Genomic DNA, 18,613 nt, shown 5'->3' on the forward strand with positions numbered 1-18,613 from the left:
CATCCAGCTGGAACACGCAGCTTCACACCGATATATTAAAATACATCATATTATATATAACATTTCATTAAGTATACATAACAATAAATAAATGCTTATTTTATTCTCAAAATACAGTTTGAGGGTAAAAACATCTGAGATTAAGCTGATAATTAAATATAATATAATATGAATATATTAAAACAACTCATTAAATATGCATGACATTTTTTTAATTATTGTATTATATAATATTACGTTTTTTTGCGATATGAAAGAGGAACATCTAAACAATAACAATTTTAGACTTATTTGTGTTTATTTCTCTAAATGTTATATGCAATTCATGAATAAATACATAAATAATCAATTTAAGCCTACATATTTTTTGTGTATGGGGATTGTAATAAAATATAAATATTATATTACTATAAATAATATTATGTTTTACATTTCATTAAATATACATAATAAAAAAATGTTTATTTTTATTTCTCAAAATACATTTTGGGGGCAAAAACATCTGAGATTGAGTTGATAATTAAATATAATATTTTATGAATATATGAAAATAATTTCATTAAATATTCATAAAACTTTTTTATTGTTTTTATTTTATAATATAAAAAATAAAACATTTATTTGTGTTTATTTAAAAGTCAAAATTAGGCAATTAATTAATAAATACATAAATAATACATTTAGGCCTACATATTTTTAAGTGTATGATGATTATATTAATATATAATAAATATTCTATAACTATAAATAATAATATAACATATTAAGTCTCTTAAGCTATGAAAGCAGCGTCTGAACAATAACAATTTCTGACTTATTTGTCTTTATTTTAATTTCTCAAAATTAACTTTAGGGGAAAAACATCTGCGATTAAGGTGATAATTAAACTAAATGTTATATGAATATATTAAAATATATAACATTTCATTCAATATACATCACATTAAATACATTTTTATACATTAAATAAAATAAAAAAAAGTTTATTTTTATCTCTCAAAATGAATTTAGATAATGAAATGAAACGTTAATATATTAAAAAGTATAATATTATACAATATTAAATCTATATAATATTTGAGACTTACGTGTTTTTTCTCCAAAAGTTCATATGCAAGTCCCAAATATATAAATAAATCTTACATTTGAGTGCACAGTGACAGTCCATTATTGATCTCTTTGGTATTTTACTTTAAGAAACTTGTCATGAAATGTTTCGGCTACCTTCCAGGAGAGTCCTCTGATAGACGCTGGCGCTCCAGGGACTGGACATCTGATCCATGTGGAGCCGCACCGCAAACTCATAGCGAGTGTTTGGCCGGAGCCCGGTTAGCGTTACGGTTTGCTCGGTGCTAAAGAGAGAGAAAACACATCTGTCATCTGAATACAGAAGCTGGAGTGGGCAGATAAACATCACAGGCTCATTTTTGGGTCAACTATCCCTTTAATGTAATGTTTTCAGACTTATAAGTACATGAAAATTCAGTAGTTTCAATTTATATTACATTTTTGACTCACTTAAGTATCTTTATATTCAATTTCATAATTATATATTTGAAATATGGTTGCTGTGCACTGCCGTTTAACAAGCGTTGATGGCACTAAAATAAACTTTAATGTCATTTCTATTGAAACCTGTATGTCATGTATTTAAATCTGTATATAACTACACATTTTTTAATGATAGAGCTGCAATTTAGTACATTTACACTATAAACCCAGGTTTACTCAAGTGTACTGCTTTTAAACTAAAAATAAGACAGTAGACTAGTCTCCTTTTTATGCACTTCTCAGAAATATGCTTAAAAGTACATTTAATTATACTTAAAAGTATACCTTTATATACTAAAAATGGGCCAATTTAATCCCAAGCACTACTGAAATAGTACAAGTTTACTACTTGAACACAGATATTAGTATACTTACTACATGAAGTATACTTAAAATTATACTTAAACATTATTTAAGTATACTTAATAAATTGAACTTGACACAAACTTGTTTTTGTAAGGGAACTTTAAATGTAATAGTGAATAACACTAGTTACAATTATAATACTTTACATTTACTTTACACATCAAAATAAGTGTTCAGCTCAAGATTGCTCTGGATGTCGAGGCTCCGCTGAGACTCACGTTTGGGCGTAGCGTAGGCCGGGCGGACTCACGGGCCCGTAGCGGATGGAGAAGCTGACGGCTTTCCCAGAGCTGAAAGCAGGACGGCCCCAAATCAGGCTCACCGCTGACGAGCTGTTGGATTTGGCCTGGATGTGGTCGGGCGGCGGCAGGGCAGCCAAACGCCGGTTCGGTGCGGCTGAAACACACACACACACACACACACACACACACACACACACACACACACACACACACACACACACACACACACACACACACACACACACACACACACACACACATACACGTTTAAAATTTACCCATGGCTCTTTCTCAAATGTCTATAACAGATTATCCATAAAATATCCAAGTCTCTCCATCACTGACTATTAGTTATACAGCGACCCCTGGTGGTTTAAAAGAGCATTTAAAGGGATAGTTCACCCAAAAATGAGCCTGTGATGTTGATCTGCTGACCCCCAGGGCATCATAGGTGTGTTTGTTTCTTCAGGAGAACACAAATGAAGATTTTTAACTCAGCCGTTGCTCATATAATGCGTGTCAATGGGGTGTATTTATATGAGAGTAAAACACACACAGACATACGAATCCATATTAAACCCTGAGGCTCGTGACGACACACTGATGTCTTAAGACACGAAATGATCGCTTTCTGCCAGAATCCCGGCACAATCGTAGATATATAAATATAGATGCCTCATTAGACCAATCAGCACAGGCACTAATGAGGCCTCTACCTAGATTGTGCCGGTATTTTGACCATCTGTAATGGCGATGGGAACACTAGATGAGATTCGTCTGATATGAGATAAAAAATAACACAAATACTGTTGTGTTTCTGGCAGAAAGCGATCGTTTCGTGTCTTAAGACATCAGTGTGTCTCCACGAGCCTCAGGGTTTAATATGGATTCGTAAGTGTGTGTGTGTTTTACTCTCATAGAAACACACCCCATTGACACGCATTATACGAGCAACGGCTGAGTTAAAAATCTTCATTTGTGTTCTCCTGAAGAAACACACACACCTATGATGCCCTGGGGGTCAGCAGATCAACATCAGGCTCATTTTTAGGTCAACTATCCCTTTAAATGTAATGTTTTCAGACCTATAAGAACATGAAAATTCAGTAGTTTCAACTTATATTACATTTTTGACTCACTTAAGTATCTTTATATGCAATTTTATAATTATATCTTTGAAATATAACCTTTAATGTAATCTCTATTGAAACATGTATGTCATGTATTTAAATGTGTATTTATAATTAGACATTTTTAAATGATAGAGCTGCAATTTAGTACATTTACACTATAAACCCTTAAAAAAAATTTAAACTAAAAAAAGAAAGTAGACTAGTCTCCTTTTTATGTACTTCTCAGAAAATTACTTAAAATTACATTTAATTATACTTAAAAGTATACTTTTATATACTAAACGTGGGCCAATTTAATCCCAATCCCAGTATTGAAATAGTACAAGTTTAATTCTTGAACACAGATATTAGTATACTTACTACATGAAGTGTACTTTAAAATATACTTGAACATTACTTAAGTATACTTAATAAAATTAACTTGATACAAACAGGTTTTTCGTAAGGGAACTTTAAATGTAATAGTGACTAACACTAGTTACAATTATAATACTTTACACATCAAAATAAGTGTACAACAAAAGATTATTCAAATACATTTTTAAAAGGCCACTTAAGTGTGTTTACTCTTTTTAAGTGACCTTTTATTTAATTAATTACATATTACATTAGCCACAAGTACACGGCATTCATCCTAAATATACTTTTAAGATTTGAAGTGCACTAAATATTATGCTTATGTTAGCTTATCTGTTTTTCATGCTAACAATGAAAGATTGGCTTAACATACATTAAATATCGATTTAATACAAATCCCACATGATTCAGTGTTCAATTTATGAAGATTAAATTCATAAGTTCATGTTTTGTGAACACTTACATGGACATCCTGGGGTGTTGACCGTTTGATGGGCCTGATAGCCATCTCCATTAGCACTGAACGCTAACAGTTTCACATGATACTTCACTCTGGGGTCTGAAAAACAACGTAAAGCATAATAAAATTAACAATACGAGTTATTTCGAATTACACTAAAGCTGATGATACACCGGGCAACTTTATGAGCTATGTTGCTGAACGATGCTGCTCAGGCTTTTTCCCATTGAGAATGGGCAACAACTTTCTATCTGGATACCCAAGAGAAATTTGTTGCCCATTCCCAATTGCTCAAACATTGCTCAAAAAGTTGCCATGTGTATCATCAGCTTTGGACTCTTTAAGAGTTTACCGTGGTTTTACTACAGTGCCTAAAAAAAGCCAACTGTTTAAGTTGAAAGCATGCAAACGTTTATCATATTTGTGCATTTTTATCTGCAATGTTTGGCTAAAACGCTCGGGTCTGAATGCACAGATGTCGACACTTATCTATGTTTCACTTCAGTAAACAGTGCATGTAAAGAGTGAGTTTAATCAGTGTGTGAAGTCCTGGAGGGGGGTTGAGTTTTTAAGCCTCTAAAGGTCGAGAGGTCAGAGATCGGAGGGCACCTTCACAGGCGGCGTTCAGCTGCCGAAATGGCCGTCTCCTGGGACGAGAGCTTTATGACCTGAGGTCGGGGGCCGGACCGGGATAAAACTTTATGCTCAACTAGTTAGGAAGAAACAGGCCTAGAGGTAATGATGCTTAGATCTTTAAAACTTGTCATTGCATATTGTTTTTCATGATAATTCCGTGGTTTTCCATCAGTGAAAAACGAGACAGAAAAAACATTTCTATCAATATGGAAATACCTCATGAATTTTCGTTAAAAATTTTAATTTTAAGTGAATCGACTTTTAAAAAGAAGGAAATCTTTTGGGCTTTTGGGTTTGGGCTGAACTCTGGGTTTGGGTTTGGGCTGAACTCTGGGTTTGGGTTTGGGCTGAACTCTGGGTTTGGGTTTGGGCTGAACTCTGGGTTTGGGCAGAACTCTGGGTTTGGGTTTGGGCTGAACTCTGGGTTTGGGCAAAACTCTGGGTTTGGGTTTGGGCTGAACTCTGGGTTTGGGTTTGGGCAGAACTCTGGGTTTGGGTTTGGGCTGAACTCTGGGCTAGGGTTTGGGCTGAACTCTGGGTTTGGGTTTGGGCTGAACTCTGGGTTTGGGTTTGGGCTGAACTCTGGGCTAGGGTTTGGGCTGAACTCTGGGTCTGGGTTTGGGCTGAACTCTGGGTCTGGGTTTGGGCAGAACTCTGGGTTTGGGTTTGGGCTGAACTCTGGGTCTGGGTTTGGGCAGAACTCTGGGTCTGGGTTTGGGCTGAACTCTGGGTCTGGGTTTGGGCAGAACTCTGGGTTTGGGTTTGGGCTGAACTCTGGGTCTGGGTTTGGGCTGAACTCTGGGTCTGGGTTTGGGCTGAACTCTGGGTCTGGGTTTGGGCAGAACTCTGGGTTTGGGTTTGGGCTGAACTCTGGGTTTGGGTTTGGGCTGAACTCTGGGTCTGGGTTTGGGCTGAACTCTGGGTCTGGGTTTGGGCAGAACTCTGGGTTTGGGTTTGGGCTGAACTCTGGGTCTGGGTTTGGGCAGAACTCTGGGTCTGGGTTTGGGCAGAACTCTGGGTCTGGGTTTGAGCAGAACTCTGGGTCTGGGTTTGGGCTGAACTCTGGGTCTGGGTTTGGGCTGAACTCTGGGTTTGGGTTTGGGCAGAACTCTGGGTTTGGGTTTAGGCTGAACTCTGGGTTTGGGCTGAACTCTGGGTCTGGGTTTGGGCTGAACTCTGGGTCTGGGTTTAGGCTGAACTCTGGGTTTGGGCTGAACTCTGGGTCTGGGTTTAGGCTGAACTCTGGGTCTGGGTTTGGGCAGAACTCTGGGTTTGGGTTTGGGCTGAACTCTGGGTTTGGGTTTGGGCAGAACTCTGGGTCTGGGTTTGGGCTGAACTCTGGGTCTGGGTTTGGGCTGAACTCTGGGTTTGGGTTTGGGCAGAACTCTGGGTCTGGGTTTGGGCTGAACTCTGGGTTTGGGTTTGGGCTGAACTCTGGGTTTGGGTTTGGGCTGAACTCTGGGTTTGGGTTTGGGCTGAACTCTGGGTTTGGGCAGAACTCTGGGTTTGGGTTTGGGCTGAACTCTGGGTTTGGGCTGAACTCTGGGTTTGGGCTGAACTCTGGGTTTGGGTTTGGGCTGAACTCTGGGTTTGGGTTTGGGCTGAACTCTGGGTTTGGGTTTGGGCAGAACTCTGGGTCTGGGTTTGGGCTGAACTCTGGGTCTGGGTTTGGGCTAAACTCTGGGTCTGGGTTTGGGCTGATCTCTGGGTCAGGGTTTGGGCAGAACTCTGGGTTTGGGTTTGGGCAGAACTCTGGGTTTGGGTTTGGGCAGAACTCTGGGTTTGGGCAGAACTCTGGGTCTGGGCTGAACTCTGGGTTTGGGTTTGGGCAGAACTCTGGGTTTGGGTTTGGGCAGAACTCTGGGTTTGGGTTTGGGCAGAACTCTGGGTTTGGGTTTGGGCTGAACTCTGGGTTTGGGTTTGGGCTGAACTCTGGGTTTGGGTTTGGGCAGAACTCTGGGTTTGGGTTTGGGCTGAACTCTGGGTTTGGGCAAAACTCTGGGTTTGGGTTTGGGCTGAACTCTGGGTCTGGGCAAAACTCTGGGTTTGGGTTTGGGCAGAACTCTGGGTTTGGGTTTGGGCTGAACTCTGGGTTTGGGCAGAACTCTGGGTTTGGGTTTGGGCAGAACTCTGGGTTTGGGTTTGGGCAGAACTCTGGGTTTGGGTTTGGGCAGAACTCTGGGTTTGGGTTTGGGCTGAACTCTGGGTTTGGGTTTAGGCAGAACTCTGGGTCTGGGCAAAACTCTGGGTTTGGGTTTGGGCAGAACTCTGGGTCTGGGCAAAATTTAGAGCTCAGAGCTCTCGATCACTTCGGACAGCATGTCAAATACGCTTATATTGTTTTACTTTATTCAATCATTTGTAAGTGTAAACTCGTAAAACAAATACCACAGGTAATCTGACATTATTTTTTAAAAGATACATTAATTATCACTATTGCCTCGCAGTTTCTTTGGGCGGATTGCGGCAACAGCCATTAGTATTGTTTGTGATTTGGTCTTAGTGACTTAGGAGTCCTCTTGACTACTCAGAGCGCTTCATGGATTTAGGAGCTAGTTTTGCTGCTAAAATGCTTTATGAAATACTCTTAGACCAAAAATGTAGGAGTCCTAAAATTAGGATGGCACGCCCATTATTTTTAAGAGTTTCTCCTAAATCGGCAAATTAGGAGCTACTTTTAGCCTTAAGATGTTTTGTAAAATACAGCCCCTGATCTTTAACTCTATAATGTGGCATCCTTTAATATATCTGTATTCTTGCTTATTTTTGTCCTAGAGTCTTTAAACTTGTAACTGTTTTATATTTTAAAAAAATGTTTTATGATTGCGTTTTATTTTGTGTAAAGCAAACCTGAGGCGCTACATAGATAAAATGTATTATTATATTGATTGGTTCACCAAAACCCAAACCAATTCACACAGAATGCACTCCATCGGGACATTGAGCTTAAATTTGCCCCCCATAAGTCCTTTGCTCTTGGGTCAGTTCGGAGCAATCCCAGCATCCTTTGTTGGAGCTGGAGTGTCCAGCTGTAGAGGTGATGGGGGAGGGCCGGTCTCACGGGCCTCTGCGACCTTAAACTCAGGCACAATAGACAGGCATTGGGAACGATGGGAAAACTGGAAGGAGACATCTGGGGTGTGGCCTTTGACCCTGAGGGGATATTACGTGACACGTACAAAGCCCTGGATACGGCGGACAGGACAAGCGTGCATAAGTCCAAACAGAAGAAGGGTAATTATCCATTAGCCAGGAAACTGGGATGCTTGGACTGTCCGAGGGCGATCAGATGCAAAAGATGGAAAAGATGCTCAAAGAACATGTGGAGCATTTCCTTCCAAGTTTACTGTTTCAAAACAAGCTTAAAATAAGTGGGATGCTACTTTACATTTTCATATTTGCACAGGTAGATTCCTCGTTTCAGATTAATTACATGCACATTTCTAGTTGTTTTAAGCAGCAAATTTAGATTAGGCTTAACTAGTGACCTACCTAAATGCTTTTTATTTTACTTGAAGGCTACTTAAAATTAGGCTAAATACACTTTACATTTTCATATTCAAGCTTATGATGTAGGTTGAAAATTAGAAAATGTATTTATTTCCTAGTAAAACAATAGAAAGGTAAAATGTTCTCTAAGGAAATCCTCTTCATTTCTTAAAAAAAAAAAAAAAAATTTTAAGTTATCAAGTAAGTTTATATGTATATATATTACAGGCTACTTTGCTCTTATTATCAATAAAGATTGATTTCACATTTAAATACATTTGTGAATGTATTTATTTTCCCAGTAAAAATTAGAGATGTAAAACGTTCTCTCTGAAAATCCTAATCAAATTATTCACCATTTTTTTTTTTAAAGTTTTAAGTGTATTTTTTTATATTAGTTGGATGCTACTTAAAATTACTCTCTTTTTTGCATTAAATTAAGATTTATTTCACATTTAAAAAATATTTGAAATACTAATACAAATTAAAAAAAGATTACTTTATAAGTGTATTAAGTTTTTTAATATTAGTTGGAAGCTACTTAAAATTTATTAATTTTGACTTATTTCACACTTAAAAATATTTGAAATTTCCTAAGAAAATGTATTAATTTTCCCAGTAAAAATGAATAAGGTGAAACATTTATATCTATATGGAAAATATAATCAAATTACTCATGTATTTTCCTAAAAAGTTAAGTTTTAAGTGAATTAAGATATTTTCTACTTTTTTGTTGTGCCTTTTTTGGACCAATTTAATTAGACATTTTCTAAAAAAAAAATCTTTAAGAAAATGTTTTTATTTACCAAGAAAATTTTGCAAGAAAAATTTGAAATTTTCTGATATTACTAATAATTTAGTAAATTATAAATCATACTGCTTTCCCAGCACAGGACATGAATGTGCGAGACTCACTGAGGCCTGTGATGGTGTGCTGGTGGTCTGGAGGGGGCAGCTGGATAATGGAGTCCTCTGATTGGCCGTCAGGGTGAAAGCAGAGCTTGTATCCCTGGATGATAGAGTCGCTGTGAGCCGGATGCCAGCGGATCGTCACGGAGGTGCAGTTCAGAGGCTCGAGCTCAAGGTTTGGGGCAGGAGGCACTGAAGGCCAGAACACAATAAATCAACACAAATCACAGATATAGAGCGTTTACATGCACACCAGTGAGCAATAACTCACATATCAGCTTATTGAAATAACCAGTTTTCCCCATTTACATGCAAACCAGTAAACTGACAACACAGGCGTTTACATTACTTTGTTAATAAACCGGTGATTTCCTTAATTGTAGTGACGTCAAAAATAATAATGTCCCTATATCTGACTCGGAGTATCCCGAATGTTTCGTCAGTTGTGTGTTAATAAAGCGTGAGCTGGAGATTTACGGCTCATATTATCCCTCCTCAGTTATTCAGCGTTTAGACTGAACCTCTTCTACTTCTGCTGACTGAGATGAGAACACATCTTTACAATGCTCTGGGTCTTAAAGAGTCTGCGTCTGTGATATATGTCCTTATTTCATGCGAAACGCTCGCTCGCTCCGTCTGGATGCGTTTAAATCTGCTCTAAGTTTGTGTTTTTGTCTCCTATCACACATGCGCTCTTCAATAAGCCGACAGAAAGCAGGCTAATGCTTTTACATGCCGCGCGAAATCAGGGTAAGAGGCAAAAGACTCCCTGTGTCGACCGGTTTATGCTTACGCTGTTTATGAGCTTACTCCGATAAAAGAAAATGGGTTACCGCGTTTACATGACCATGTTCAATATCGGCTTATTAGGCATAATCGGCTTAAGAACGTGCATGTAAACACACACACTTACTGCAAAACACTAAGCGCTAAGTTTATGGTATTTTTGCCCATTCCATGGCACTAACGACTAGTTATGATGAAGTTTAATACAAGATCCTTCCAAGAACTCCACACTCCACACCAAAACCTTCTGTCTTCAACCGCACAAGTTCATGATGAGTTTATCCATCACTCTCCGTCTAACTAAGCATACCAGAAAGATTCGCTTTAGCAAATATCCAGCAGAAAAGAGGCTAAGTGGGAAATAAAGGCATTCTGGGGCCCGTCAGCTTCCCTACACACGGGTAGGCCTATTCTTTAGGCCGCCTGAAGCTTTCCCTTTATGACCTGAAACTGAGCCGTTCCTCAGCTCCTAACTGACAGCCGGGGTCAAGGGTCATTGAGTAACAAACGGAATGCCGGAACAAAGCCTGTTTGGGAGCCAAAGGCATCTGTCACGGTCTGAGCTGACCACTTCAGCAGCTTTACGGAGACGGTGGGGCCGCTTCTGAAAGCAGCGCTAAGTAAAACTACATTTCTGCTGAAGAAAATGCGAGTGGTGCACAAGTTGAAGTGTGTAAAGGATCTTGCTATGCAGTTGCTAGGGTTTTCCGGATGGTTACACTCTTAAAAATAAAGGTTCTTTATGGGCATCAGTGGCTCAGTGAAAACCTTTAGCATCCACTGAATCTTTCCATGCGTCCCAAGAGGGGAAAACGATTCTTTAAGATTTTTAAAATGCTCTTCACACTAAAGAAAGAAATTATTCTGTTATCTATTATTATTCTATACACTTATTACGCACAGATTCCACGCCATGACAAGTTATTCTAGCAATACATGTTTTCACTGTTATACGGCACTTCAAGATCCAAAAAAAAAATATATATATATATATTTTTTTTTTTTTTTTTAAACCAGAGGGAAGTTGTTAACGCAAGTAAACGGATATTATCATCAAATATTCAGCAGCATATAAATCAAAAACAGCCTAACATTAAGGTAAGAAAAATGTTGGCGCCCATTAAGAGTTGACAACTGAGTGGCCTCCGATAATTCATGTTTAGAGCATCGGAAAGGTTTAAGAACTGTTCACTGAAAGGTTCTCTCAGGGAACCAATATTGGTTCTTCTGTAGCATCACATTCCAAAAACACATTTTGGAACCTTTATTTTTATTAGTCTATGGCAGGGGGTTTCAAATTTGGTTCTGGAGGGCCGCTGTCCTTGAGAGTTTAGTTCCAACCTAAATTAAACACACTAAACTGAACTAGCTAATCAGTGTCTAACTAGGACCTTGTAAGAGACTGATTAGCTGGTTCAGGTGTGTTTATTTGGGGTTGGAGCTAAACTCTGCAGGACAATGGCCCTCCAGGACTGAGTTTAGAGACCCCTGGTCTATGACATCACATTTCAAAAACACTTTTTGGAACCTTTATTTTTGGTTCTTCTATGATGTCACATTCCAAAAACAACTTTTGGAACCTTTATTTTTGGTTCTTCTATGATGTCACATTCCAAAAACAACTTTTGGAACCTTTATTTTTGGTTCTTCTATGATGTCACATTCCAAAAACAACTTCTGGAACTTTTTTTTGGTTCTTCTATGGAGTAACATTCCAAAAACAACTTCTGGAACATTTATTTTGGAAGGTTTTACAAATTCCAAAAACTCTTTTGGTTCTTCTATGATGTCACATTCCAAAAACAACTTTTGGTTCTTCTATGATGTCACATTCCAAAAACAACTTTTGGTTCTTCTATGATGTCACATTCCAAAAACTCTTTTGGTTCTTCTATGATGTCACATTCCAAAAACTCTTTTGGTTCTTCTATGATGTCACATTCCAAAAACTCTTTTGGTTCTTCTATGATGCCACATTCCAAAAACTCTTTTGGTTCTTCTATGATGTCACATTCCAAAAACTCTTTTGGTTCTTCTATGATGTCACATTCCAAAAACTCTTTTGGTTCTTCTATGATGTCACATTCCAAAAACTCTTTTGGTTCTTCTATGATGTCACATTCCAAAAACTCTTTGGGTTCTTCTATGATGTCACATTCCAAAAACTCTTTTGGTTCTTCTATGATGTCACATTCCAAAAACTCTTTGGGTTCTTCTATGATGTCACATTCCAAAAACTCTTTTGGTTCTTCTATGATGTCACATTCCAAAAACACTTTTGGTTCTTCTATGATGTCACATTCCAAAAACACTTTTGGTTCTTCTATGATGTCACATTTCAAAAACACTTTTGGTTCTTCTATGATGTCACATTCCAAAAACTCTTTTGGTTCTTCTATGATGTCACATTCCAAAAACACTTTTGGTTCTTCTATGATGTCACATTCCAAAAACTCTTTTGGTTCTTCTATGATGTCACATTCCAAAAACTCTTTTGGTTCTTCTATGATGTCACATTCCAAAAACTCTTTTGGTTCTTCTATGATGTCACATTCCAAAAACTCTTTTGGTTCTTCTATGATGTCACATTCCAAAAACTCTTTTGGTTCTTCTATGATGTCACATTCCAAAAACACTTTTGGTTCTTCTATGATGTCACATTCCAAAAACTCTTTTGGTTCTTCTATGATGTCACATTCCAAAAACTCTTTTGGTTCTTCCATGATGTCACATTCCAAAAACTCTTTTGGTTCTTCTATGATGTCACATTCCAAAAACTCATTTGGTTCTTCTATGATGTCACATTCCAAAAACACTTTTGTTTCTTCTATGATGTCACATTCCAAAAACTCTTTTGGTTCTTCTATGATGTCACATTCCAAAAACTCTTTTGGTTCTTCTATGATGTCACATTCCAAAAACTCTTTTGGTTCTTCTATGATGTCACATTCCAAAAACTCTTTTGGTTCTTCTATGATGTCACATTCCAAAAACTCTTTTGGTTCTTCTATGATGTCACATTCCAAAAACTCTTTTGGTTCTTCTATGATGTCACATTCCAAAAACACTTTTTGAAACCTTTATTTTGGAAGGTTTTACACATTACAAAAACACTTTTGGTTCTTCTATGATGTCACATTCCAAAAACACTTTTTGAAACCTTTATTTTGGAAGGTTTTACACATTACAAAAACACTTTTGGTTTTTCTGTGGCATTACATTCCAAAAACACCCTTTAAAACTTTATTTTGGTTCTTCTATGACGTCACATTCCAAAAACAACTTTTGGTTTTTCTGTGGCATTACATTCCAAAAATACGTTTTGGAACTTTATTTTGGTTCTTCTATGACGTCACATTCCAAAAACACGTTTTGCAACATTTATTTTGGACCCTTTATTTTTAAGAGTGTAAACCCAAAACAGATGGCTATGGGCCAAAGTAAAGGATTCCTGCTCTCACCTGTGGCGCTGGATGTTTTGGGCGTGCGGTGGGAGTTCCAGGCGGACGGTTGGCTCCAGCCAATTCGGGTTGAGGCGGACATGCGGATCAGATAGATGGTGTCGGGCTGCAGACCCTGCAGGAGGTACTGGGTGCAGTTCTCACCCGGGACGGGCAGCTCGACGGAGGTCAGCTGTTCATCAGTGGCCGTGCGGTAGGACAGGCGGTACGCAGACACACGTCCACGACTGAATTTGGGAGGAAGCGGCTGCCAGGACACCAGGATATCGGTCGGACTGCGACTCGTCAGGCTCAGCTCAGGGGTACGGAGGGGAACTAGGGACAAACCGACAGATCAAAAACACTTTATAGGAAAGATTTGAGGCTACACTATTTCCATAGTTGACTTTAGCCATTCTAGTAGACTGTCAGGTTAGTGTTAGGTTAAATAAAGTGATTTCCAAACACTGGGAATGGTCTAGAGTTATTGCAATACTGAGCTGATTTGCAAAGCAGTTTGTCTCAGATGTTTCTCCTAAAGTAATTTAATCTTAGATGAATTTGATTTGAGAATTATAATGAATGTTCATAGTTAGGCAAATATGAGCATGAATATTGTTGAGATCTCGTCTAAAACTCTTGAGGAGACACTCATGGGTCTTTCTCTCTGGAGAGACATCTGAGAAGCTGGAGACTTCAGCTAAAGTCTATTTGCTCTGTATTGAATCTCATTTAACTGCTTAAGGAGATATTAAAGTGTCTGCTTTGTGTTGTTAAAATGCCGGTAGCATATGTAAATAAACATGTACAGAATGTGTACTCTTTCTCTGTGTTAGCCGCATCAAAATACCCCACTTATTTTTCAGTCTACCAAATATGGCAAAACTAGTTTTCTCTGTTCTATTGAAGCTTGCTTCTGCCATAGAATAAAACATTAAAAAAAATGACTTTTTGTCACACAATTCTGACTTTTTCCCCTCAGAATTCTCAATTTACATTCACAATTTGTATTTTTTTTCTGTTATAATTCTGAGTTTACAAAAACGTAAAAAGTAGTTGCGACTTTTTAATTCTGACTTTTCTCAGAATTCTGAGTTTACATTTCGTAATTTAAACTTTTTTTGTCGTAATTCTTTTTTTTATGGTTTTATTTTAATTCATAATGCATGAATGCATATGAATACAAATAGCATTATTTTTGTCGTAATTCTGAGTTCAAAAAAACTAAATTCTGAGTTTACAAAGCGTAAAAACCAATTGCGACATTTTCTCTCACAATTATGACTTTTTTCAGAATTATAAAATTTACAACTTGCAATTGTAACTTTTTTCCTCTGAACTCTGAGATTACAAAAAATGAAATTCTTAGTCTGTTGCGACAGTTCATACTTTTTTAATGCTATTGCAAATTTATATCTCACAATTATGAATTTTTTCTTTAAAAAAAAAATTATAAAGTCGGAATTACCTTTTTAATTTTTTTATTCTATGGCAGAAACTAGCTTCCCTTTTTTTCTCTATGTAGCATAGATTTCATTTTTTTAAACGAAAAGCCTTGTTTTATTGAGCCTTTTTTTCCTCCAGGAAATGAATCCCAGCTTATATAAATGTTGCACAGTGGCAGATGTGCTATAGTGCATTGTGGGAAATTAGTGCATGGACTCACCATCCTCCAGCGTGTGCTGCGTGACCTGCTCCGACATGCGACTGGCGCCCATCGGCATGTAGGCCACAATATAAAAGCTGTAGTTTCGCGCTGGCTCCAGATCGTCCACGATGTGGCTGGTCGTGTCGTTCCCGATCACGGCCTGATACTCCTCGTTGTTAAGACCTGAGTGTACAGCAAGGCATTCTCAAATGAATCTTGATTTCAGAAAGTTTCAATATTTTACTGAAAAACAAGTCAAACATAATGAGGAAGAACATCATTTTTTGCAACATTCAGATTGGAGTTGAGCTTTATCCTGAGAGCTAAATGAACAGAAACCAAACGTTTTTCTAGTTTTTAGAAATCAAATACAACCAAGTACTCCTGGATGCTTTTGCTTAAAGTGGTGGCTGCATGTGATTTGTCTTTTTTAACTTTAGTTAGTGTGTAATGTCGCTGCTTGAGCATAAACAGTCTCTGCAAAGTTACAACGCTGAAAGTTCAATGCAAACGGAGATATTGTCTTTTAAAGTTACGGCAGTTTATTGCCTACAAAAATGGCCGGTTTGGACTACAACGAGCTTCTTCCTGGGTCGGTGACATCATAAACCCTCGCTAGTCTCCGCAGATGAGACTTCTGCCCGTAATGCGAAGGGGCGTGGCCTTAACCTGTGCTTGGCACTTCAGCCAATAAAAATACAGGAAACTACATTTGGCCATCTGACCAATCTAAGACCATTGTGTTTTTCAGAGGGAGGGGCTTCAGAGAAGCAGGAAGCAGACGAGCCGTTCAAAGCACAGACAGCGGTGTGGAGTAAAGGGAGAATAGAAGAAAAATACGGCTTTTAAAAAAAGAAGTATTAAGACATGTTATACTGCGCCCCATAAACACAACCAAGCCTAGAAAAAACACACGAAACCACCGCTTTCAAGAAAAATCAAGACCAAAATGTACTGTTTACAAGCATTGAAGTGCATCCTCTTTGTATTTAACCCACTTATCTAACATCCCTTTCTAATTCATGCGGTTTCGAACGCTCACCCTCAGACTTCATGTAGTGTATGGAGTAAGCGATGACTTTGACCGCGTTGTACTGCGGCCTCTCCCAGGCCAGTAAGATGGCGGAGCTGGAGATGGTTTCTGCATGGACGCTTCGCGGAGCGCTGGGACGGTCCTCCGAAAGCACCACGATGAGACGGGACGTGGACACAACCGAGCCTTGAGAGTTCTCCGCCTGGCACTGATAAAAGGCATCGTCTTCCGGAATGATCTGAGTTATCACCAGTTTACTGACGAAGAGAAATATGTCAGTATCAGAAGAGATTACATTCACTAGAGGTGTCATATTTATTGACTTTATTAATAGGATTAAAGGGTTAGTTCCCCCAAAAATGAAATGTCTGTCATTAACTCCTCTCCCTAATGTCGCTCCACACCCGTAAGACCTCCGTTCATCTTCACACACAGTTTAAGATATTTTATATTTAGTCCGAGAGCGTATGGAAGTGTATGCACACTATACTGTCCATGTCCAGAAAGGGAATAAAAACATCATCAAAGGGAACACAAAAACTACGACTTTATTCAACGTTCGAATCTTTATTTGAGGATTGAACACAAACGCGGAAGAGAAGCCAATGCTGAATAAAGTCGTAGTTTTTGTTATTTTTAGACCCAAATGTATTTTCTCTGCTTCAAGAGACTCTAATTAACCCACTGATGTCTCATATGGACTACTGTGATGATGTTTTTATTCCCTTTCTGGACATGGACAGTATAGTGTGCATACACTTGCATACGCTCTCGGACTAAATATAAAATATCTTAAACTGTGTGTGAAGATGAACGGAGGTCTTACGAGTGTGAAGCGACATTAGAACCTCTTGAGATGTATTATCTAGTTTTCGAGAGGGTCCTAACACACAATCAGAGCATAGTTACACAACATACAAAACCACAATTACAAATACAATTAACAACAAATCAATTATAAATAAACCATTATAAATAAAATATACCATTATAAATAAAATACAAATATAGAAAAATATAAGCATAATTAACAAACACCAGTGAACAACAGTGACCAATGATAACATGTACAGTCAACCTTAAAATAGGATAATAAAGATTGTTTAAACAACCTAAAAGATGTAATGGTAAATGGTAAATGGACTGCATTTATATAGCGCTTTCAACAGACCCTATGGCCATCCAAAGCGCTTTACATATCGCCTCACATTCACCCATTCATACACCGACGGCGATGTCAGCCATGTAAGGCACCATCCAGCTCGTCGGGAGCAGCTGGGATTAGGTGTCTTGCTCATAGACACTTCGACACTTGGTCAGGTGGAACCGGGGATCGAACCACCAACCTCCTGGTTTGTAGACAACCTACATGAACCACTGAGCCACTGCCGCCCCAAATAGATCTAATACCTGCAGGTACATTATTCCAGTCTATTGGGGCTTTAAACATAAATGATCTTTTACCAATAGTTTTATTTGCACGAAAAGCAAAAAAAAAAAAAAGTCTGGACAGAGTGCCTAACATGGTAATTTGAAGAAAAAGGTACTGCTGAAGATAGATAACACACGCACCTGTTGTACATCTTGGTGCGTCCGTTGGAGAGGATCACCTGACCGTTCTTAAACCAGGTGATGCGGGGCGCAGGTGTGCCTTCAGCCTGGCAGCCGAAACGGGCCGTGCCAGCTCTGGGTCGAGTCTGGCTCTCGGGTTTCTCCATCAGAGACGGGGCAACTGAAAAACATGAGTGTGGAAACTGAGAACAAATATTTAACGAATAGCAGAGAACACACTGCAAAAAATTCTCTTCTTACTCAGTATTTTTGTCTTGTTTCCAGTCCAAATATCTAAATATTCTTAAATCAAGATGCGTTTACACGATAAGTAAAACGACATAAGATATTTTTTCTTGTTTTGTTGAAGATAAAATCAAAATGAAGTGAGTTTTTGCTTAAAACAGGCAAAATGATCTGCCAATGGGGTGAGAAAAATAATCTTGTTTCTTGTTTCCGTCCCAATCAGAAATAAGATTATTTTTCTCACCCCATTGGCAGATCATGCCTGTTTTAAGCAAAAACTCACTTCATTTTTGATATTTTCCCCCAGAAAACAAGGAAAAATATCTGATGACATTTTACTGATCTAGTAAATGCATCTTGATTTAAGAATATTTAGATATTTGGACTGGAAACAAGAAAAAATTACTAAATAAGAAGATCATTTTTTGCAGTGTAGCATTTCAGAGAATAGCAAAGTCCAGACCAGAACTATAACGAAAATGACAAAGGAATGATATCGCTGGAATCAGGGGATGAACGATAAAAGCATTGACAGCCAATCAGAATCTGTCCGATTTTAAAGAGCTTGATCATTTAAAGATGCAGACAATAAAACTGCAGCGCGCTTATAATAAACAGAACGATATCGTTGTGGACACTAACATAGTTATCCTTAAAGTTATCGGTCTTGGTGTGAACGCTAATATAGTTATCGTTAAAGTTATCGGTCTTGGTGTGAATGCTAATATAGTTATCGTTAAAGTTATCGGTCTTGGTGTGAACGCTA

General features: G+C 38.1%; 1 protein-coding gene across 2 annotated transcripts in view; it reads right to left on the reverse strand.

The window, feature by feature from the left end:
* prtgb (protogenin homolog b (Gallus gallus)) overlaps positions 1-18,613 on the reverse strand; it is a 43,067-nt gene that overhangs the window by 8,499 nt on the left and 15,955 nt on the right. For both annotated transcript variants that reach the window (XM_067436258.1, XM_067436257.1), the window contains exons 6-13: positions 17,623-17,782; positions 16,060-16,307; positions 15,036-15,200; positions 13,391-13,705; positions 9,150-9,335; positions 4,113-4,208; positions 2,136-2,313; positions 1,225-1,352 (exon numbers count right to left, since the gene is read on the reverse strand). In XM_067436258.1, the coding sequence (XP_067292359.1) occupies positions 1,225-1,352; positions 2,136-2,313; positions 4,113-4,208; positions 9,150-9,335; positions 13,391-13,705; positions 15,036-15,200; positions 16,060-16,307; positions 17,623-17,782 (1,476 nt within the window). The remainder of the gene's footprint in view (positions 1-1,224; positions 1,353-2,135; positions 2,314-4,112; positions 4,209-9,149; positions 9,336-13,390; positions 13,706-15,035; positions 15,201-16,059; positions 16,308-17,622; positions 17,783-18,613) is intronic.

The sequence above is a fragment of the Pseudorasbora parva genome, chromosome 25, assembly GCF_024679245.1.
Source record: "Pseudorasbora parva isolate DD20220531a chromosome 25, ASM2467924v1, whole genome shotgun sequence".
NCBI lineage: Eukaryota > Metazoa > Chordata > Actinopteri > Cypriniformes > Gobionidae > Pseudorasbora > Pseudorasbora parva.